At 46.6% G+C, this 23,870-nt stretch overlaps 1 protein-coding gene across 11 annotated transcripts in view; it reads right to left on the reverse strand.

Moving 5' to 3' along the window:
* Nucleotides 1-825: 825 nt before the first annotated feature.
* LOC144506952 (alpha-(1,6)-fucosyltransferase) overlaps nucleotides 826-23,870 on the reverse strand; it is a 646,707-nt gene continuing 623,662 nt past the window's right edge. For all 11 annotated transcript variants that reach the window (XM_078233392.1, XM_078233382.1, XM_078233383.1 and 8 more), the window contains 3 exons: nucleotides 22,429-22,605; nucleotides 16,733-16,883; nucleotides 826-1,721 (listed from right to left, as the gene is read on the reverse strand). In XM_078233392.1, coding sequence (XP_078089518.1) covers nucleotides 1,392-1,721; nucleotides 16,733-16,883; nucleotides 22,429-22,605 — 658 coding nt within the window. In that variant the 3' untranslated portion in view covers nucleotides 826-1,391. The remainder of the gene's footprint in view (nucleotides 1,722-16,732; nucleotides 16,884-22,428; nucleotides 22,606-23,870) is intronic.

Here is a 23,870-nt window from a genome sequence, read left to right on the forward strand (position 1 = left end):
GAAACAATACTTTTCATGTACTAATGTACTAATACATGTGACAATAATAAATCAAATCAAATCAAAATGGTCAGGGCTTCTTCGTAGAAGAGAATCATAGAATCCCTACAGTGCAGGGCCATTCAGGAGGCCATTCAGCCTATTGAGTCTGCACCGGCCACAATCCCACCCAGGCCCCATTCCCATGAACTCACATATTTACCTGCTAATCCCCCTGACACTAAGGTCAATTTAGTATGGCCAATCAACCTAACCCGCACATCTTTGGACTGTGGGAGGAAACCGGAGCACCCGGAGGAAACTCACGCAGACGTGGGGAGAATGTGCAAACTCCACACAGACAATGACTGGGCGGCACGGTAGCACAGTGGTTAGCACTGCTGCTTCACAGCTCCAGGGTCCCAGGTTCGATTCCTGGTTCGGATCACTGTCTGTGCGGAGTTTGCACATTCTCCTCGTGTCTGCGTGGGTTTTCTCCGGGTGCTCCGGTTTCCTCCCACAGTCCAAAGATGTGCGGGTTAGGTTGATTGGCCAGGTTAAAAATTGCCCCTTAGAGTCCTCAGATGCATAGGTTAGTGGGCTTAGCGGGTAAATATGTGGGGGTAGGGCCTGGGTGGGATTGTGGTCGGTGCAGACTCGATGGGCCGAATGGCCTCCTTCTGCACTGTAGGGTTTCTATGATTTCTATGACCTGAGGCTGGAATCGAACCCAGGTCCCTGGCACTGTGAGACCACTGTGCCACCCCGGGTTCTGTAGCCTCATGTTGCAATTGAATAGCGTCCTACTGACCATGTCATTATCAAAGATAAAAAAAACACCTACTTAACTGGTTTAATTTAGATTTATTTATTTTTTGTTATCAAAGACAGTGTCTGGAAACATTATGTATTAAAGTTTCTGTCCATGATTTTTGCTTTTACAAAAAACTTGTGAAATGGCGATGGACACTGGATTATTCAGACTTTTCCTTCCTCTACCTTTAGTCAGGAAAAACTCTATCACGTCTTGAGAAAAAAAAGAGAGAGAACGTTCGAACAGGCTGTGGAATGGATTCAAGTCTTTGTGATCGAATCTCGTGTTTGATAAGGTTCAACCTCTTTGTTTCGAGGTCAGGGTTCAAATGCACCTCGGAAGGTTAAAGGGCGAAGAGTGTTAGGCACCATGATTGAACACACACTTGCTCATGCTCTAACCTGCACAACGGGAGGGGCAGTGTCATTCACTGAGGGTTACAGTGAATTAATGGCAGACAACAAAACACGGTCAACAGCGGGACAATGGAGGGAGACGGGCGCATCTGCAGAGACCAGAACATTTCAAAAGAAAAGTTGGCTGGATTCCAGATTTATGGCAAGAATACATTCACTGAGGCTGCGGAGTGTCTTTGTCGTTACTGCGGCTTCTCGTTGTCAGCCTCTGGGTAGGTTGGATATTTAATAGTCTCAACGTTTTCCTTCACTTTGTACGATGGGTACAGGCCCGTTCGTCCATTTTTCCTATTGATGCCTTTAGAATAACCATCCCAATGGTTGCCAGCGACTCCAATCAGATCCCCGGGATCCAGTACAATTTCCTCTGGAGTCTGTGGTTTGTGAGCGTAAATTGCAATCTGATTGTGTGCGTTCTGCCCGCCAAAGTAGTAGATGTCGTCCAGAGAACGGAAATTGGCTGAAGCGTCTGGGTGTAACGTCTGCATTATCTCATAGGCCACGCGACAGACCTGAGGAGGAGAGTCAGAGATTAGTCATCGGGAGGTAACTTCATTTAAAGTTGCCATAACGTAAGCAATAAAAATGTGTTACGTTTCAGTTGGAATGCATTTAAATTCATTTGGCAAGCTTATAAAAGGATTCAGGTTACATACTGGCTGTGGCAAAAAAAAAACACACGGGGCAGCACGGTGGCACAGTGGTTAGCACTGCTGCCTCACAGCGCCAGGGACCTGGGTTCAATTCCGGCCTCGGGTCACTGCCGGTGTGGAGTTTGTACGTTCTCCCCGTGTCTGCGTGGGTTTCCTCCAGGTGCTCCAGTTTCCTCACACACTCCAAAGATGTGCAGGTTAGGTGGATTAGCCAGGATAAATTAACCCTAGCGTCAGGGGGATTAGCAGGGTAAATATGTGGGGTTGCAGGAGTAGGGCCTGGGTGGGATTGTGGTTGGTGCAGACTCAATGGGCCTCCTTCCACACTGTGGGGATACTATGACATAGCCAATGTTACGTCGAATGTTTAAAGTTTAAAAGTTTATTTATTAGTGTCACAAGTCGGCTTACATTGAAGTTACTGTGAAAACCCCGAGTCACCACACTCCGGCACCTGTTCGGGTACACTGAGGGAGAATTTTGCATCGTCAATGCATCTAACCAGCACATCTTTCAGACTGCGGGAGGAGACCGGAGCACTCAGAGGAAACCCATGCAGACACGGGGAGAATGTGCAAACTCTACACAGACAGTGACCCAAGTCGGGAATTGAACCTGGGTCCCTGGTGCTGTGAGGCAGCAGTGCTAATCACTGTGCCACCGTGCCACCCTGTAATGGCTCCATTGGTTGATACACTCGCCTCTAAATCATAAGGTCTGGGTTCAAATCCCACGATGTGGAGATGCCGGTGTTGGACTGAGGTAAACACAGTAAGAGCTTTAACAACACCAGGTTAAAGTCCAACAGGTTTATTTGGTAGCAAACGCCATTAGCTTTCGGAGCCCTGCTCCTTCGTCAGATGGAGTGGATATCTGCGCTCTGAAAACTAATGGCATTTGCTACCAAATAAACCTGTTGGACTTTAACCTGGTGTTGTTAAAACTCTTACTGTTCAAATCCCACTCCAGGGCTTGAGTGCAAAAATCTAGGCTGATACTCCAGAGCAGCGCCGAGGGAGCACTGCATTGTCGGAGGTGCAGTCTTTCAGATGTGACATTAAAGCAGAGACATTTCCCTGCTTAGGGTTTTATTTATTTGTTTAGAGGTATCACAAGTCGGCTTACCTTAGCACTGCAATGAAGTTACTGTGAAAATCCCCGAGTTGCACCCGGAGAAAACCCAGTCAGACAGGGGAGAACATGCAAACTCCACAGAGACAGTGACCCAAGCCGGGAATTGAACCCGGGTCCCTGATGCTGTGAGGCAGCAGTGCTAACCACTGTGCCACTGAAAAGATCCAAAGGCACTATTTGGAAAAAGAGTAGGGGAGTATATTCCTGATGTTCTGGTCAATATTTTTCTTTCAATCAACATCACACAAACAGATTATCGATTATCACATTGTGGGAGCTTATATGCACAAATTGGTTGCCACGGTTCCTACATAACAACAGTGACTACACTTCAAAAATTATGTCATTGGCTGTGAAGCACTTTGAGATGTTAAGAAAAGTGCTCTATGAATGCAAGACTTTCTTTCGTACTTCATTGGAGCTCATACATCTCCTATGGTGCCAATGGGTGGCACGGTGGCACAGTGGTTAGCACTGCTGCCTCACAGCTCCAGGGACCCGGGTTCAATTCCCGGCTTGGGTCACTGTCTGTGTTGAATCTGCATGTTCTCCCCGTGTCCGCGTGGGTTTCCTCCGGGTGCTCTGGTTTCCTCCCACACTCCAAAGATGTGCAAGTTAGGTTGATTGGCCATGCTAAATTGGCCCTAGTGTCAGGGGATTAGCAGGGTAAATATGTGGGGTTACGGGGATAGGGCCTGGGTGGGATTGTGGTCGGTGCAGACACGATGGGCCGAATGGCTTACTTCTGAACTGTAGGGATTCTATGCTTCAATCTGTCCCCTCGGCGCTAAGGGAATGGTTTTAATTCAAACCATTGTAGCTCTGTCCCCTCGTTCGAGATTCTCCCATTAATTTAAGTATCTCACCACCTGTCAAGGCCTCTTAGAATCTTATATGTTTGAATAAGGTCACCCCTCACTCTTCTAAACTCCAAGGAATACAAACCCAGACTATTTAGTCTCTCTTGGTAGGACAACCCTCTGATCCTGGGAATTAGTCCGGTGAATATCTCCTACCATCTACCCTGTCAGAGAGACCTTCCCTTTCGTTCCTCCTGTGCCCCCCCCCCCCCCCCCCCCCCCCCACTTTCCCCCTTCTCACTCGCTCAAAACCTATTACATTTCTACTTTACTTCAGTTCTGAAGAAAGGTTCTAGACCTGAAATGTTCACTCTGCTTCTCTCGGCACAGATGCTGTCAGATCTACTGAATATTTGCATACTGCTCAAAAAAGAAACATGCTGCTGAAGTTTTTCATCTTGCATTCATCAGGACAAATGTGAGAATGCCAAATTTCAAACAATCACAGCAATTTATACAATAGGAGAAAAAGAGGGCTGACTGATTGGCAAGTCAATGTGGATTGGCCGAGGCGTTATCATGGAGAAAGCAATGAGGAACTATAGGTTCCCCAAGTCCCGGGTAATTCAAAAAAGGCACAAGGTTTGAACATATTCCTTTTCTTTGCAGAGGATGGGTCCCTGTCTATGAATGTGTGTCACTTCGAGCAAGTGTAAATGAGACACGTGTCAAGCTCGCCTGATTGCCTGAAGTTGGTTGTTAATGTATTAGCTATTAGCACACTCAGGATTGTTTAGCAAGTGCTGCCCAATCACATCCAACAATGGACATTTTGGGGTCTTGCCAGCCTGCATCAGGTCTGCCGCGGAGAAAGCCTCAGGGTTTTGTTGGACGAATTTTGCCCCCTGGGGCAGCAAATGTCCTACTCTCTGCAATGGTTCCTGCTCACTGAGGCTACGGACTTGTGGGTAGAAACTCATGTCCCACTTGTCAGTGCGGGCTCGATGGGCTGAATGGCCTCCTTCTGCACTGTAGGGATTCTATGATTCTATGAATACACCTCATCAGCCCACCTGGCAATTTCTGAGTGGCATCAACCCATTTCCAATTTCTGTTCACTGTGGAAAATAACCAGACTCCGACTTGTGGTCTCGAATGTCAACCTCTGCACGTAAACTTATAGGGAAGGGAAACTCATTAATTTTGATGCATGAAGTACATCTCATGTAAGGAACTATTTAAGGTTCAACTTTTATTATTCCAAAGAATTCTTCAGATTCTTTCTTTACCAATCTTTTCCCCTACATGATTTGGTTTCAGGTATAAACTGGTTGAATTAATGCATGGCTTTCAGCGTAGGATTTCCTTTGTGATATTAAACCGCAAATTCACTGTACTCGCGTTAGCTGTGTGGAGTTATTACTGCGTAGCACCACATTAACGTTCTAATAGTAATTCTTCTATCTCAAGATTGCTTAACAAAAGGGCCAATTTCAGTGTTGATTAACCTCGATTCCTGACTGAATAATTTCTGCACCTTTTGTGTTTCTTTGATTGTCTGTGTGTCATCTGCCGTGAGAAAGTTTAACATTGATTTGGGAACCTAGCAGCTCTACGGCAAAGTGTATTCATCTTACAGGATGAAATAATGTGCATGTTCTATAACGTACAATCTCATCAAGATCAGCGAAAGACATAACTTAATAATTCACTGGTCATGCACTCCAACCAGATCAACTAATGTTATGTGGCAGTAAAATCTACATAGTATCATAGAAATGGAAATGGTCGAGAGCTTCAAGTTTCTAGGTGTCCAGATCATCTACAGCCCATCCTGGTCCCCCCATGCTGACTCTATAGTTAAAAAAGCGCACCATTGCCTCTACTTTCTCAAAAGACTAAGGAAATTTAGCTTTATCGGCTTTGACAAAGGGTCATCTGGACTCAAAATTAGAATACAAGAGCAGGGATGTACTTCTGAGGCTTGATAAGGCTCTGGTCAGACCCCATTTGGAGTATTGTGAGCAGTTTTGGACCTCATATCTAAGGAAGGATGTGCAGGCCTTGGAAAGGGTCCAGAGAAGGTTCACAAGAATGACCCCTGGAATGAAGAGCTTGTCGTATGAGGAACGGTTGAGGACTCTGGGTCGGTGCTCGTTGGAGTTTAGAAGGATGAGGGGGGATCTTATTGAAACTTACAAGATACTGTGAGGCCTGGATAGAATGGATGTGGAGAGGATGTTTCGTAGGAAAAACTAGAACCAGAGGGCACAACCTCAGGCTAAAGGGACAATCCTTTGAAACAGAGATGAGGAGGAATTTCTTCAGCCAGAGAGTGGTGAATCTGTGGAACTCTTTGCTGCAGAAGGCTGTGGAGGCCAGGTCACTGAGTGTCTTTAAGACAGAGATAGATAGGTTCTTGACTGATAAGGGGATCAGGGGTTATGGAGAAAAGGCAGGAGAATGGGGATGAGAAAAATATCAGCCATGATTGAATGGCGGAGCAGACTCGATGGGCCAAGTGGCCCAATTCTGCTCCTATGGCTTATGGTCTTATGGAAACATCAGTTCTTTTCTCTCCTTACAGTTGCTGCCAGACCTGCTGAGATTTTCCAGCGTTTTCTCTTTTGGTGAGAAAATTTAGCATGTTCGCCTCGACTCTCACCACCTTTAACCGATGCACCATAGAAAGCATTCTTTCTGGTTGTATCACAGCTTGGTATGGCTCCTGCTCTGCCCAAGACCGCAAAGAACTACAAAGGGTCGTGAATGAAGCACAGTCCATCACTCAAACCAGCCTCCCATCCACTGACTCTGTCTACACTTCCCGCTGCCTCGGCAAAGCAGCAGGCATAATCAAAGATCGCACGCACCCCGGACATACCCTCTTCCGCCTTCTTAGGTTGGGAAAAAGAACTGACTCAAGAACAGCTTCTTCCCTGCTGCCATCAGACTTTTGAATGGAACTTCCTTGCATTAAGTTGATCTTTCTCTACATCCTAGCAATGACTGTAACACTACATTCTGCACTCTCTCCTTTCCTTCTCTGTACTCTGTCTGTATAGCGCGCAAGAAACAATACTTTTCACTGTATCCCAATACATGTGACAATAATAAATCAAATCTAAAATCATAGAATCCTTGCAGTGCAGAAGGAGACCATTCGACCCATTGAGCCCACGCTGACAACAATCAGGTCCGATACTGCATCTTCATGTCCTTTGAATGTGTAAAGATGTTGGCACGTGGCAGGATTCCAGATCAAGATTAACCTGTTTCAGTCTCCTGTAGACAGGTACTTGCCATCTGATGACAATTCATCAGTTGGCAAGGACCTATCTACAGGTCAACATCTAGGATGTGTCCCAGATGTTGATCTCCAGTGCCCTTGTGTCCTCCATGGATCATATGAAGCTTTTCCCCCACAGTTAACATCCCTACCCCCTTAACCCCGTAAAGGCCCTATCCCCGTAACTCCACATATTTACCCTGCTAATCCCTGGATAATAAGGGGCAATTTAGCATGGCCAATCAACCTAATCTTTGGAGAGTGGGGGGAAACCAAAGCATCTGGAGGAAACCCACGCAGACACGGGGAGAAAGCGCAAACTCTACACAGTCACCCGAGGCTAGAATTGAACCTGGGTCCCTGGCGCTGTGAGACAGCAGTGTTAACCATTGTGCCACCAAGTGGCAGTCAAATCTACATAGTATGCTGTTTACTATTTAGCTGAGTTTTTATTGGCGAGTATGTTGTATATATTAGCAGATTTATTTCTGTGTATAAATGAAGACTGTGGAGATGTTAAATTTGGTCGCATGCATAATTTATTATGTGGAGTTACAGCACTATCCAAGTTAGAAATAGGGGCTGGGATTCTCCCAAAAAAATTCTAAGTGCCAATTTCGCGTAAAAATTGAATAATTATCGTTGGTCTTTTCAACGGGATTTTCAAAATGAATCTTCCACACACTGCATCACAGAGAGCCCTATCGTGAATCATGTTGAGCAGGGCCGCTGCACATGCGCTGATCTGTCAGACCGGAGATCGGCGCACGCGCAGTAGCTCTGCACTGCCGGCCTCCCAATCGCTGGTCAGCATAGCGACCCTGCATGGCTGGCCGCAGGATCCTGCCCACACCCTGATCTCTGGCTTCCCGGACATCTCCCAATGTCCCCGCCAGCCCCGATCTCTCCGACCACCGCCCACCCTCACCGCAGTCCTGACCCCTCCTCCCCAACCCGAGTGGCAGCCCTGATCAGCCCTTTCCTTCCCTCTGACCGCGCACCTGACGGCAGGGTGGCAGCGAGACCCCCCCCACTGATCTCCCATAGGCCTAATGGGCCCTGTCACCTCTGGTCCCACCCAGTGGGCAGTGCCAAGGAGCCCCTTGGGCAGTGCCTGGGGGCCAGGCTGGCAATGCCCAAGGGGCACCTTTCTACTATTCCCTACCTCCTGGGGGGGTCTCCATGACCTCCCTTCACTCCAGCGAGGTCCCCTTACTGGGGACCTATTGTAAACCCCACTAAAGTGAAACATTCCTGGCTGGTGAGGGGGGCGGGGTGAAGTGTGGGGAAGGCTAGCGGATCTGGAGACTTCAGTAATGGATGTAAATGCCTATCTTAATATTTGAATCAGCTCCCCGCCGATTCCTGGCACGGAGCTGACGATGCCAGAAATCCGGGCCCCAGAAACACGTGGAAGCCGTGACGGCCAGCAGGAAGCCCGCGAAACAGCCTCCGCTGAAGTCTCCCGGCTCGCTGGGAGAATCACCCCCTGGGGTATTTTTAAAAATTACCTGCAAGTGGAATAGGGAAACACTGAATTTTGTAACTAAATGACTGCAGAGTATTAATACAGCACCACATTCATTGGGTAGGCAGTGGCGTAGTGGTATTGTCACTGGACTCGTAATCCAGGGACCCAGGGCAATGCTTTGGGGACCGGGTTCGAATCCCACCAAGGCAGAGGGTGATATTTGAATTCAATTAAGAATCTGGAATTAAGAATCTACCGATGACCATGAAACCATTGTCGATTGTCGGAGAAACCCATCTGGTTCACAAATGTCCTTTAGGGAAGGAAATCTGCCGTCCTTACCTAGTCTGGCCTACACGTGAGCCCAGAGCCACAGCAATGTGGTTGACTCTCAACTGCCCTCTGAAATGAGAGGCAGTTCGGGATGCGCGATAAATACTGGCCCAGCCAGTGATGGCCACATCCCGTATATGAATAATAACAAAAAGGTAATCGAATGTTATTACTACCATTTCATTTAGTCATAGAGTCAGAGAGGTTTACAGCATGGAAACAGGCCCTTTGTCCCAACTTGTCCTTGCCGCCCTTCTTTTTAAACACTGAAGCTAGTCCCATTTGCCCGCATTTGGCCCATATCCCTCTATACCCATCTTACCCATGTAACTGTCTAAACGCTGTTTAAAACAAAATTGTACCCGCCCCTACTACTACCTCTGGCAGCTTGCTCGATAAACTCATCACCCTCTGTGTGAAACATTTGTCCCTCTGGATCCTTTTGTAACTCTCCCCTTAAACCTATGCCCTCTAGTTTTAGACTCCCCTACCTTTGGGAAAAGATATTGGCTATCTAGCTGATCTGTGCCCCTCACTATTTTATAGACTTCTATAAGATCACCCCTCAGCCTTCTATGCTCCAGAAAAAAAAGTCCCAGTCTATCCAGCCTCTCCTTATAACTCAAACCATCAAGTCCCGGAAGCATCCTAGTAAATCTTTTCTGCACTCTTTCTAGTTTAGTTTAATAATATCCTTATTTGATATGGTATTTAAGTAAGTAACATGCCAACTTCATAGCCAATCCTCCACAATACTTTCCAAAGCATACAATCTGAGCCAAATGGCCTCCTTCTGCACTGTAGGGATTCTATGATTCTAAACCTTCTCTGAACTGCATCCAATGCGTTTATATCCTTCCTCCCACAGTCCAAAGATATGCAGGTTAGGTGGATTGGCGTTGCTAAATTTGCCTCTTAGTGTCCAAAGATGTGTAGGTTAGGGGGATTAGCGAGGTAAATACATGGGGTAAGCCTAGGTAAGAGCCAGTGCAGATTTGCTGGGCTGAATGGCCTCCTTCTGCACTGTAGGGATGGTATGTTTCATTCATTATGCCTGTGATGCTCCTTTGAAAGGGCAATCCATTGGTCTCACTCGCTTGTGCCCTTCAAGTCTTTACATCTCCCCTGTGAGAAATCTGTAACATCTTTCTGAGGAAGCCCACTGTTAATCTGTGCTTCTTTAGTGCTCACTAAGGCAGCCCTATTGAGAGTATGCATTCAAAATTCAAGTATTTTTCTCAGAGCTGGAAGAAATATTAGTGTCAAAGTTCAATCCTTTCAGGTGGTTGTGTTTAAAAAAATGAAAGGTGCATTTTTTTTTTGAAGATTTCTCCAAATAAGAATTGGCATCAATGTATCTTGAAGGGCATCAAATCTCACGCTCTACTGAAACTCAGTGTGGTTCCATTGACAGCGAGTTCTGTAGCATTTTCCCTCATGTCTTTATCAATTCATTCACTCTTCCTGAATTTCATTTAATTGCTTGCTTTAAATTTGTAATTTAAGAAACTTCAAACATGATTAAAGACTGCCGCAGTTCTTGACTTCACAAGGTTGTCAAATGGCTTGCTCTGCATGCACACGCAAGCACAGTGAATAGATTCTAAGCATTGCCGTGTTGTTAGATAATGTTATTGCATCTTTGAGCATTTTCTCTTCAACTATCTTTTAGGTTTTGAGTTCTCGTGTGCATTTTATCCTTCAATGGCTAGGAGACAACATCTATAAGGGCCATTGAAAGAGAGTTTCCACAGGAAAATTACTGACCAAAGCATTCAGCTTTCTCATGGGTTTTTGGGGCGGCACGGTGGCACAGTGGTTAGCACTGCTGCCTCACAGCGCCAGGGACCCGGGTTCGATTCCGGCTTCGGGTCACTGCCTGTGTGGAGTTTGCACGTCTCCCCCCCCCCCGCCTCCGAGTCTGTGTGGGTTTCCTTCGGGTGCTCCGGTTTCCTCCCACACTCCAAAGATGTGCGGGTTAGGTTGATTGGCCGTGCTAAATTAACTCTAGTGTCAGAGGGATTAGCAGGGTAAATATGAGGGGTTATGGGAATAGGAATTGGGTGGGATTGTGGTTGGTACAGACTTGCACTGTAGAGATTCTATGACGTTGGGGAAGGTGGAACTTGTGGAGGATAGCAATTTTTGACAACATGTTAAAACTTTAACAAAAGGGTACCAGTGTACACCACAAACAGGAGCTTCCACATTCCGATTGGGAACCCAAGATGGGCAGCAGCCAAATGGTGACCTTCCTTCACCCACCCTCTTGTCCTCATCACCTTTGACTTTCCCACTGCTCCACCTAAAAGCCAGTTTCTAGATGTTTAGCACACCGCAATGATTTATCACAGGCTGAGATCGATCCCCACCTATAATTTAAAGGAGCGTCACCCGCTGGGAGCATATCACAGGAATTCCAGAACATGATGGGTAGCACAGTGGTTAACACTGCTGCCTCACAGTGCCAAGGACCCAGGTTCGATTCCGGCCTCGAGTCACTGCCTGTGTGAAGTTTGCACGTTCTCCCCGTGTCTGCGTGGGTTTCCTCTGGGTGCTCCAGTTTCCTCCCAAGATGTGCGGGTTAGGTTGATTGGCCATGCTAAATTGACTCTAGTGTGGGGTTACGGGAATAGGGCCTGGGTGGGGTTGTGGTTGGTACAGACTCGATGGGCTGAATAACCACCTTCTGCACTGTAGGAATTCTACGTTCTATGATTTTCAATCCATTCTATCTGACTGACTTGCTTCAGTCTTCAATGATATTGAGATAGAAAAGTTTATATTTCCTCCCTCACATCTCACACACCTTCCACTACTGAACTGCCTTAAAAAAATAACCCCCATGTCCTGGTTGGCGCTCCCCAGCACTAGTTGACAGTAGCACAGTGGTATCAGTGCATCGCTAGAGATAGTAACGAGGCCTCATCAATGTTACACTTTGACAAAGGGTCGTCTAGATTCGAAACATCAGTTCTTTTCTTTCCTTACAGATGCACCAACGGTTACTGATATTTGCAAGGAGGGATTACGGCATCCATCAATTGCATCTGTCAGTCTCAATATTTTGCGTAATGTCAGAGAATTTTATTCTACAACATCACAGCAGGAGAATTTCATTTTGCAAACTAAATACATCCGGCAAAATGAAAAACCTATCAACTGCTAGCGAGGAACAGGCATCCAAAATATCTGAACATACAAACAAGGAGGAGGAGTAGGCCATTCAGCCCTTCGAGCCTATCCTGCCATTCAATAAGATCATGACTGATCTGATAGTAATCTCAAATCTACATCCTGCCTACCCCCTGAATAGCTACCACCCCCCTACCACCCCCCCATCGCTTACCAAGAATCTATCCATCTTTGCCTTAAAGCTATTCAAAGGATCTGCTCCACTGCCTTTTGAGGAAGAAAGTTCTAAGAAACTAAAGACACACGACCCTCTGAGTAATAAAAATTTCTCCTCATCTCTGTTTTATTGGGTGACCCATTATTTTTAAACAGTGACCCCTAGTTCTAGATTCTGCCCCAAGAGGAAGCGTCCTCTCCACATCCACCCTGTCAATGCCCCTCAGGACATGAAAGATTTCAAAATAGTTGCCACATACACTTCTCAACTCCACTGGATACACATTTAGCCTGTCCAGCCTTGCCTCATAGTACAATCTGCCCTTTGCAGGCATTATGTCTAGTAAACCTTCTTTACGCCGCTTCCAACACATATACATCCTTCCTTAAATAAGGAGACCAAAACTGTTCTCATTACTACAGATGTGGTCTCGCTAGTGCCCTGTGTATAAGGCTCTGATGAGACCACTTTTAGAATATTGCGATCAATTTTGGGCCCCGTATCTAAGGAAGGATGTGCTGACCTTAGAGACGTTCCAGAGGAGGTTCACCAGAATGATCCCGGGAATGAAAAGCTAGACGTATGAGGAGCGTCTGAGGACTCTGGGTCTGTACTCGATCGGTTTTAGAAGGGTGAGGGGGGGATCTCATTGAAACTTATAGAATAGAATCATAGAGTCATAGAATCCTACAGTGCAGAAGGCCATTCGGCCCATCGGGTCTGCACCGACCACAATCCCACCCAAGCCCTATCCCCCCTAACCCCATGCATTTACCCTAGCTAGTCCCCCTGACACTCAGGGGCAATTTAGCATGGCCAATCCACCTAACCTGCACATCTTTGGATGTGGGAGGAAACCAAAGCACCCGGAGGAAACCCACGCAGACACGGGGAGAATGTGCAAACTCCACACAAACAGTGATCCAAGCCGGGAATTGAACCCAGGTCCCTGGCACTGAGAGGCAGCAATGCTAACCAGTGTGCTACCGTTCTACTGAATACTGAAAGGCCTGATAGATTGGACGTAGGGAAGATGTTTCCATTAGCGGGAGAGACTAGGATCCGAGGGCACAGCCTCAGAGTAAAGGGACGACCCTTTAGAACCGAGATGAGGAGGAATTTCTTCAGCCACGGGGTGGTGAATCTGTGGAATTCATTGCCACAGAAGGCTGTGGAGGCCGGGTCATTGAGTGTCTTTGAGACAGAGATAGATAGGTTCTTGATTAGTAAGGGGATCAAAGGTAACGGGGAAAAAGCAGGAGAATGGGGGTGAGAAATTTAAAGCCATGATTGGAAGATGGAGCAGACTCGATGGGCTGAATGGCCCAATTCTGCTCCTATATCTTATGGTCTATACAACTGAAGCAAAACCTCCCTGCTTTTGTATTCAATTTGTCTCACAATAAATGATAGAATTTCTCAGTTGGATGCTCATTATTTGTGGGTATTGAACCCCAAACCTCCCCCCCCCCCCCTCACCCCCAGGGAGCTCTCTGCTGAGAGTTCTGATATGTGGGCTGAATGGCCTCCTTCTGCACTGTGGTGACTTCAATGATTCTAAGATTCTGTATCCGAGTCCAGAGCAGTGCTCAGTTGCTCCTGAATTTAGCCAGCTTGGCGAGCCCTCCCACATGACATTTGAGAAGAGAAAGGCCTTGATCAACATCATCGCCATGGTGATGACACAAGGGTTGAGATGAAGAGAACAGCAGCTCTCTCCCAAACAGAGAAAGTTGAAGAAGAATTCTGTGGCTCGCCAATCAAGTCACATTCCCAATTACTGCCTGGGCGCAGGGTGGTTCACAGGATGAGTCACAGAGTCATTACAGCATAGAAGGAGGCCATTTGATCCATTGCGCTCTTCCAAGGCGCAAGTCACGTACTGCCGCTCCCCTGCCCTCTCCCCACACCCCTGCACATTCGTCCTTTCCAAATATTCAGAAAATTTAGCACGATTTCCGGAACAGGAGGAGGCCACTCTGCCCATCATGCCTGTTCATGGGCGACACGGTGGCACAGTGGTTAGCACTGCTGCCTCACAGCGCCAGGGACCCGGGTTCGATTCCCGGCCTCGGGTCGCTGCCTGTACAGAGTTTGCATGTTCCCCCCGTGTCTGCGTGGGTTTCCTCCGGGTGCTCCGGTTTCCTCCCACAGTCCGAGCCCTGGAGTGGGATTTGAACCCAGAACCTTGTGATTTAGAGGCGAGTGTGTCAACCAATGGAGATATCATGGGGCGGCACGGTGGTTAGCACTGCTGCCTCACAGCGCCAGGGACCCGGGTTCGATTCCCGGCTTAGGTCACGGTCTGTGTGGAGTTTGCACATTCTCCCCGTGTCTGCGTGGGTTTCCTCCGGGTGCTCCGGTTTCCTCTCACAGTCCGAAAGACACGCTGGTTAGGTGCTAAATTCTCCCTCAGTGTACCCGAGCAGGTGCTGGAGTGTGGCGACTAGGGGATTTTCACAGTAACTTCATTGCAGTGTTAATGTAAACCTACTTGTGACTAATAAATAAATATTAAACTGCGCTAGCAGAAAAGCAGACCGGCTCAGCCGAATCCCTTTTTCCAGCACTTGGTTTGTAATTCTGGAGGTTACGGGAATTCAGATGAATATCTGGGCACCTTTTAAATAAGTTGAAGCGTTTTTGACTCCATCATCCTTTCAGGCTCCTACAACCCTCTGGGTAAAAAAAAACATTTCCTCATCTTCGACCAAACATTTTGAATCTACGCCCCTTAGTCACTGATCCCCTTGCGAAGGGGAATCAGTCTTTCCCACCCAGACCCCTCACCTTGTACACCTCAATCAAATCTCTCCTCAGCCTCTCCTATTCCAAGGATAACAACCACACCCTATCCAATCTTCCCTCAAAGCACTGGAGATGTTTTTTAATAATGAAGGGTTGATTTCGGAAATGAGGAGGGGCAACTTCAAAACTGGCGATTCATAGAATCCTACAGTGCAGAAGTAGGCCATTCGGCCCATCGAGCCAACCACAATCCCACCCTATCCCCATAACCCCATGTATTTACCCTGCTAGTCCCCCTGACACTAAGGGGCAATTTAGCATGGCCAATCCACCTAACCCGCACATCTTTGGACTGTGGGAGTAAACAGGAGCACCCGGAGGAAACCCGCGCAGACACGGGGAGAACGTGCAAACTCCACAGAGACAGTGACCCAATTAATGCCATGGTACACGAGCAATCAATCTCATCACGCACGCTCCTCAAGCGTACAGTTGTCTTGCAATCACTTCCGGGTTATCATCATTCTTTGGAAAGGGCTGGTTTCTGATTACCGCCCATTAATAGCTCGAGTGGAGGTCTTGTGGCGCAGTGGATTAGAGTACCTGTCCCTGAGCCAGAAGCTCCGGGTTCAGTAGCACAGTGGTTAGCACTGCTGCCTCCCAGCGCCAGGGACCCGGGTTCAATTCCCAGCTTGGGTCACTGTATGTGTGAAATCTGTACGTTCTCCCCGTGTCTGCGTGGGTTTCCTCCGGGTGCTCTGGTTTCCTCCCACAGTCCGAAAGATGTGCTGCTTAGGTGCATTGGCCGTGCTAAATTCTCCCTCAGTGTACCCGAACAGGCGCCGGAGTGTGGCAACTAGGGGATTTTCACAGTAACTTGATTGCAGTGTTAATGTAAGCCTTACTTGTGACACGAATAAAAAAAAGCATGGTCCTGTGCCATCATCAACCTGTCATTCAACAGGTTTGAGTTTATGTTCCGGAAAGTTCCTCTCTTCCTCTTCAGGTGAACAAAACCAATTCAGGGGATTAAGTGTTAACTGGAAGCGCACCTTCTCCCACCTCAGTGCAGAGGAATGTCTATGGAAGATATCACCTGCTATCTACAGGCCTCAACTTAGAATCATAGGATCCCTACAGTGCAGAAGGAGGTCATTCGGCCCATCGAATCTGCACCGACCACAATCCCACCCAGGCCCTATTCCCGTAACCCCACTTATTTACCCCCTGACACTAGGGTCAATTTAGCATGGCCAGTGAACCTAACCTGCAAATCTTTGGACTGTGGGAGGAAACCGGAGCACCCGGAGGAAACCCACACAGACACGGGGCGAACTCCACACAGACAATGACCCAAGCTGGAAATCGAACCCGGGTTCCTGGCGCTGTGAGGCAGCAGTGCTAACCACCGTGCCGCCACAATGTGAGGGAGAGTGTTATTTGAATAATGAGGCCCCCTCTTGTTTCTTTGATCTCTTTCCTGTTTCTGAAATGTTGAGATTATTGAGCATAACGAGTGCGATATGTCAGGCAAGGGAATCAAAGATTGATGGAAATGGAGACTGGGAAAGACATAGAGATCAGCCACGATCTTTCTCAATAGCGGGGCAGGTCTGAGGGGCCAAATGGTCTCCTTCTGCTCCTATTTTCTATGTTTGTGTGCCTTGGCCACGCCTGAGGTAACGCGCGCTAAAGATGTGAATTTTTCTGCCGCTCCCGTGTGCGTGCGCCTCACCGTCATACCTGTGATGAGAAGGTACAAACTAAGAAGTCCGCCTGAGACAGAAAATGGATGTCTAGAATCACTCCTCGCAGCGAATTCTCAGTGTATCGGTTGTGCAGGCCAGCTGACCACGAGATGGAATTATCGCTGATGAATTCGAAGTCGGGGTATCTGGAGTGTGGAATCGGGTGGAGAGAAAGAAAGAGACAGAGAAAGAAAAGTGGGTTTACACAATGTCTCAATCTTCAAATACAGTCGTAACCTCCAGTGAAAATAGCACAAAACAGTCAGAAATCCTGCGTCCTATATTATTCTCCAGTGGCCATTATTTATAATTGGTCCAACAACCATACAGCTCCACCCCCTGCAGCGGCCAGTCCAGTTCAGCAGTGTCGTACACGTGTTAAATTGTGTCTGTCATTCTGGTCAAATTTTGGCAAGAACGACAGCTACGAAAATGTGGTTCTCGAACAACCGGTGGTACAGTGGTTAGCACTGCTGTTCCACAGAGCCAGGGACCTGGGTTCAATTCTAGCCTCGGGTCACTGACTGTGTGGAGTTTGTACATTCTCCCCGTGTCTGTGTGGGTTTCCTCCGGGTGCTCCGGTTTCCTACCACGTTCCAAAGACATGCGGGTTAGGTGGATTGGCCGTGGTAAATTGCTCCTTAGTGTCAGGCACTAGCAGGGTAAATAAATGGGGATACGGGGAAATTATGTAAGATATTTTTCTTTGTTTAACTTATTTCAATCTTGTTTGCAATTTATACCTGTAAGTGGAGACAGCATTGAAGGATACTAGAGATGATTTAATACTCACAGCCGTTCTGCTGAGGAATCGCATTTTAACAGTCTGTCCGTTGAAAAATTGTTAACTGATTGCATGAAAACAAACTGGGTGGCACAGTGGCACAAAAGCAAATTACTGCGGATGTTGGAATCTGAAACCAAAAGAGAAAACGCTGGAAAAGCTCAGCAGGTCTGGCAGCTGGTCATCTGGACTTGAAACGTCAGCTCTTTTCTCTCCACAGATGCTGCCAGACCTGCTGAGATTTTCCAGCATTTTCTCTTTTGGCATGTTGGCACAATTGGGTGGCACTGTGGCACAGTGGTTAGCATCACTACCTCACCAGTGCCAGGGACCCGGATTCAATTCCCAGCTTGGATCACTGTCTGTGTGGAGTTTGCACGTTCTCCCCGTGTCTGTTTTCTCTGGGTGCTCCGGTTTCCTCCCACACTCCAAAGATCATAGAATCCCTACAGTGTAGGAGGAGGCCATACGGCCCAATCGAGCCTACACCGAACACAATCTCACCCAGACCCATCCCCATACCCTATTTATTTACCCTGCTAACCCCCTGAAATTAAGGGGCAATTTAGCATGGTCAATCAACCTAACCCACGTATCTTTGGAGTGTGGGAGGAAACCGGAGCACCTGGAGGAAACCCACGCAGACATGGGGAGAACGTGCAAACTCCACATAGTGACCCGAGGATGTGCGGGTTGGGTGGATTGGCCATGGTAAATTGCCCCTTAGTGCCAGGGGGATTAGCAGGGTAATTACGTGGGGTTACGGGGATGGGGCCTGGGTGGGATTGTTGCCAGTGCAGACTCGATGGGCCGAATGGTCTCTTTCTGCACAGACTGACTGACGGACAGAGCACTTTGAGTGATACGTATGTGTGCCCACTGTGGAATGTATCATTGCGCAGCCGATCACGGCTGTTCAACAGATACTGCTGGCATTATGATATTAGTGTATTCAGTTGGATTTATAACCAATAACAAGGCAGGGTTGGATGAAAAATAGGCAGCCAATTGAACATAATGGTCAACCAAGAGTCATGTTCTGAATTCACTGCCAGCTGCTCCAATATTTCTGAGGAAGGATGTTCTTGCTCTCGAGGGACTGCAGCGAAGGTTTACCAGGCTGATTCCAGGGATGGCGGGACTGATGTATGAGGAGAGATCGACTAGGTTAGGATTATTTTCCCTAGAGTTCAGACCAATGAGGGGGGATCTCAGAGACATATAAAATTCTAACAGGACTAGACAGAGTTGATGCAGGGAGGATGTTCCTGAGGGTGGGGGGTGTCCAGAACCAGGGGACTGAGAATTCGGAGTCGGCCATTTAGGACGGAGATGAGGAGACATTTCTTCACCCAAAGAGTGGTGAGCCTGTGGAACTCATTACCACAGGAATTAATTAATTAATTGAGAAAACAGGATTAGGTTATTGAGTTGGATGATCAGCCATGATCATGATGAATGGCGGAGCAGGTTCGAAGGGCCGAATGGCCTCCTCCTGCCCCTATCTTCCATGTTTCTATGTTTCCTCTTGTGGGAGAAACTAGAACTCGGGGTTACTGTTTAAAAATAAGGGGTTGCCCATTGAAAATGGAGATGAGGTGCACTGTTTCCTCCGAGTGTGGTTTGTCTTTGAAACTCTCTTCCAGAAAAGATAGTGGAAGCAGTCTTGGAATATTTTTTAAGGCAGAGGTGGATAGATTCTTGATAAGCAAGGGCAATATGTCATCGGTGGGATTCAGATTTGAGCTTACTATCAAAACAGCCATGTTCTTATTAAATGACGGAGCAGGCTCGAGGGGCTGAATGGCCTCCTCCTGGTCCTTGTTCATACGCTCAGATAATATTATGGAATTAATATTGTTCCATTAATGGGTGGCAGAAATAAGATGCGTTACAATGAAGGGCAGATAGCTTGGCTGAAGGAAGCAGCCAGGATAAGAACATAAGAATTAAAAATCTGTCCATCTCGTTGTTAAATTTACTCAATGTCCCGGCATCCACCACACTCCACCGGGGAGGTGATAGCCTAGTGGTATTATCGCTAGACTATCAATCCAGAAACTCAGCTAATGTTCTGGGGACCTGGGTTCAAATCCCGCCATGGCAGCTGGTGGAATTTGAATTCAATAAAACATATCTGGAATTAAGAATCTACCGATGACCATGAAACCATTGTTGATTATCAGAAAAACCCATCGGGTTCACTAATGTCCCTTTAGGAAAGGAAATCTGCCATCCTTACCCGGTCTGGCCTACATGTGACTCCAGAGTCACAGCAATGTGGTTGACTCTCAACTGCCCTCCAAGGGCAACTAGGGATGGACAATAAATGCTGGCCCAACCATCGATGTCCACATCCCATGAACAAATAAAAAACTCTAAGGTAGTGAATTCCACAGATTCACCACCCTGTGAGAGAAAATTTCCCCTCATTCCCATTATAAATCTGCCACCCCTTCTCCTAAACTAGGATCCATAGTTCAAGATTGCCCCACAAGAGGAAACATCCTCTCTACGTCTACCCTGTCAATCCCCTTTAGCATCTTATATACCTCAATTAGATCCACTCTCGTTCTTCTAAACTCCAGAGAATATGGGCCAAAACTGCCCAATCTTTCTTCATAGCAAAACACCTCCTCTCTGGAATCAATCTAGTGAACCCCCTCTGAACTGCCTCAAATGCAACTACATCCTTACGAAGTAGAAAGAGTCGCGGGCTTCAAGTTTTTAGATGTCCAGATCACCACCAACCTGTCCTGGTCCCCCCATGCCGACACTATAGCCCACCAATGCCTCTACTTTCTTAGAAAAGTAAGGGAATTTGGCATGTCAGCTACAAATCTCGCCAACTTTTACAGATGCACCATAGAAAGCATTCTTTCTGGTTGTATCACAGCTTGGGCGTCTGCTCTGCCCAAGACAGCAAGGAACTACAAAAGGTCGTGAATGTAGCCCAATCCATCATGCAAACCAACCTCCCATCCATTGACTCTGTCTACACTTCCCGCTGCCTCGGCAAAGCGGCCAGCATAATTATGGATCCCACACACCCCGGACATTCTCTCTTCCACCTTCTTCCATCAGGAAAAAGATACAAAAGTCTGAGGTCACGTAGCAACCGACTCAAGAACAGCTTCTTCCCTGCTGCTGTCAGACTTTTGAATGGACTTACCTTGCATTAAGTTGATCTTTCTCTGCACCCTAGCTATGACTGTATCACTACATTCTGCACTCTCTCCTTTCCTTCTCGATGAACGGTATGTTTTGTCTGTACAGCGCGCAAGAAACAATACTTTTCACTGTATGTTAATACATGTGACAATAATAAATCAAATCAAATCAAAATCCTTCCTCAAGTAAGTGGACCCAAACTGTACACAGTACTCCAGCTCTTCCTAGAAGCTGCCTGGCCACAATTCCTGCTGTAACCTCAGTGCTAATCCTTCAATTTGACCAATTAGTGTGAGGTTTGAATTGAAGACTTCCAAGATTTTACAGAGCAGTTTCCAGACTTGGTGTTGCCAAGGAACTGTGCAAATGTAATGCCTGGGTTCTTGGGAATAAGAAAACTGCTGAAATATTCCACCAGTTAAGTAATTGTGAACATAATAAATGCAAGTTGACATTGCAAAGTTGTGACAATATATTGCCGTGATTGCATGCCTGGGGAGTGCACACAGATTCGGCACAATTTAATAATACATTTGCTGCTAGTAAAATTATGCGGTGCACCCATACCCTAATCAACATTCAACATCGTACACATTTCATACACTATTTTGAGATTTAGTTCCCATACCAAATAAGGAAACAAACTCTTACTTTTCCTGTATGTTCTTTTTACACATCTGAAAATGGAAATGAGAAGTATGGACCCAAACTCATGATCTGAATAAAATTAACTGCAGTTTGCTTTCCTCATTGTCAGTCTCTTACAATTTTATTCACTGGAGTTTAGAAGATTGGGAGGGGATCGCATAGAAACTTATAAAATTCTAACAGGGTTAGACAGGGTAGATTCAGAAAGACTGTTCCCGATGGTGGGGGAGTCCAGAACTAGGGGCCATAGTTTGAGGATAAGGGGTAAACCTTTTAGAACTGAGGTGAGGAGACATTTCTTTATCCAGAGAATGGTGAATGTGTGGAATTCACTACCACAGGAAGTAGTTGAGGCCAAAACATGTAATTTCAAGAAGAAATTAGATATAGCTCTTGGGGCTCAAGGGATATGGGGGGGAAGGGGGAATCAGAATATTGAATTTGATGATCTGCCAGGGTCAAAAAGAATAGCAAAGCAGGCTCAAAGGGCCGAATGGCCTACTCCTGCTTCTAGTTCTATGTTTCTATTCTGGTTGGTCCCTTTTCTTCTGGGTGTTATTTCATTTCAAGTGAATAAAATTCTTTAGCTACATATCCATTCACTCGTAGCTGTATTTTCATGGAATCCCTTCAGTGTAGAAGGAGGCCAGTCAGCCCATCGAGGCTACACTGACAACAATTCCACCCAGGTCCAATCCCTGTAACCCCATGTATTTACCCTGCTAATCCCCCTGACACCAAGGGGTGAATTTTTTTGTTCCGCCCGCCACAGGAATTGTAGTGGGCAAAGGGCGGAAAGGCCCATTGACCTCGGGTGGGATTTTCCTGTGTGGAGTCTGCACGTTCTCCTCATGTCTGCGCGGGTTTCCTCCGGGTGCTCCAGTTTCCTCCCACAGTCCGAAAGACGTGCTGGTTAGGTGTATTGGCCCTGCTAAATTCTCTCTCAGTGAACCCGAACAGGCACCGGAGTGTGGCGACTCGGGGATTTTCACAGTAACTTCACTGCAGTGTTAATGTCAGCCTACTTGTGAGAATAATAAGTAAACTTTAAGTTTAAAGTTGATCCACAGGTGCTGGAAGCTGCTTACTTTGATTTGGCTTCCTGGAGTAGGGTAGGATCGTCCGTGGCAAGGTAAACCCTTTTTTTGTCAACCTCAGTCTTGCGAGCGAGAAACTTGTAGTGTTCTTCCACGTGCACCATGTATTCTTCAATCGGGTGATAGGCTGCTTCAGTTCCAACTTTGTCCGTGCGACGTACATGAACACTGGGGAGGAAAGAAAGAGGTCAGCTTTTCCCCCAAAATCCAAGCTCCGTTTGCTTCCCTGCTTTATGAAGCTGGCGGTTGCTATTGGAAACTGCTCAATGATGGAAGGTCAGATTAGTGGGATGAGGATGGAAGAGGTGAAGACAAACAAAAGCAAAGGACTTTTGATGCTACTCCAAAGTTGTGCGGATTAGGTGGATTGGTCATGTTAAGTTGCTCTTTAGTGTCCTGGGATGTGCAGTTTAGAGGGATTGGCCATTTTAAATTACCTCTGAGTGTCCCAAGGTGTGTAGTTTTGGGGAATTGGCCATGCTAAATTGCCCCTTAGTGTCCCAGGATGCATAATTTAGTGGGATTGGCCATGTTAAATTGCCCCTTAGTGTCCCAGGATGTGTGGTTTAGAGGGATTGGCTATGCTAAATTGCTCCCTCGTCTCCCAGGATGTGTAGTTTAGGATGGTTAGTGAGGTAAATACGTGGGGTTTCAGGTCTAGGGCCTGAGTGGGAATGTTGTCAAAGAATCAGTGCAGGCTCAATGGGTCGAATGGCACTGTAGGGATTCTATGATTTTACGATACATCAAAATAGATCATTTATGAACACATAGCTCAAACGACCGAGTAGGTGAATTAGATTGTTAAAAAATATGTCAAAAGGTGTGAGTTTTAGTGGCTGCTATAGGATGGCTATAGCATTGCCCAGAAGGCTTCTCCTTTAACAACATGACGGCCTCGCTCTTCATATTGAAGATTTAGTAGGAACATGTTCTAGAAAGCAATGAGGTAATTACCATCTGAGCAGGTGATTTAACCACACGAGATGTAACATAATGTAGACTTGTCACAGAATTGTTAGAGCATGAAGGAGACCATTCAGCCCATCCTGTCTCCACCAGCTTATGGTACGAATTGGGTAATTACGCTAGTTGGGTAATAGTGCTAATTGTGTAATGGTACTAATTGGCTAGTGGTACTAATTGGGCAATTGCACTAATTGGGAAATAGTACTAATTGGGTAGTGGTACTAATTGGGTAAAAATGCTAAGTCAGTAATGGCACTAATTGGGTAATAGTGCTGATTGGGTAATAATGCTCATTGGGAAATGGTACTAATTGGGTAGAGCTAAATGGATAGTGGTACTAATTAGTTAATTGTAATAATTGGGTAACAATGCAAATTGGGTAATTGTACTAATTGGGTAATAATGCTAATTGGGTAATAGTACTAATTGGGTAAAGCTAATTGGGTACTGGTACTAATTGGGTA

This window comes from Mustelus asterias, chromosome 18, assembly GCF_964213995.1.
Source record: "Mustelus asterias chromosome 18, sMusAst1.hap1.1, whole genome shotgun sequence".
Lineage (NCBI taxonomy): Eukaryota > Metazoa > Chordata > Chondrichthyes > Carcharhiniformes > Triakidae > Mustelus > Mustelus asterias.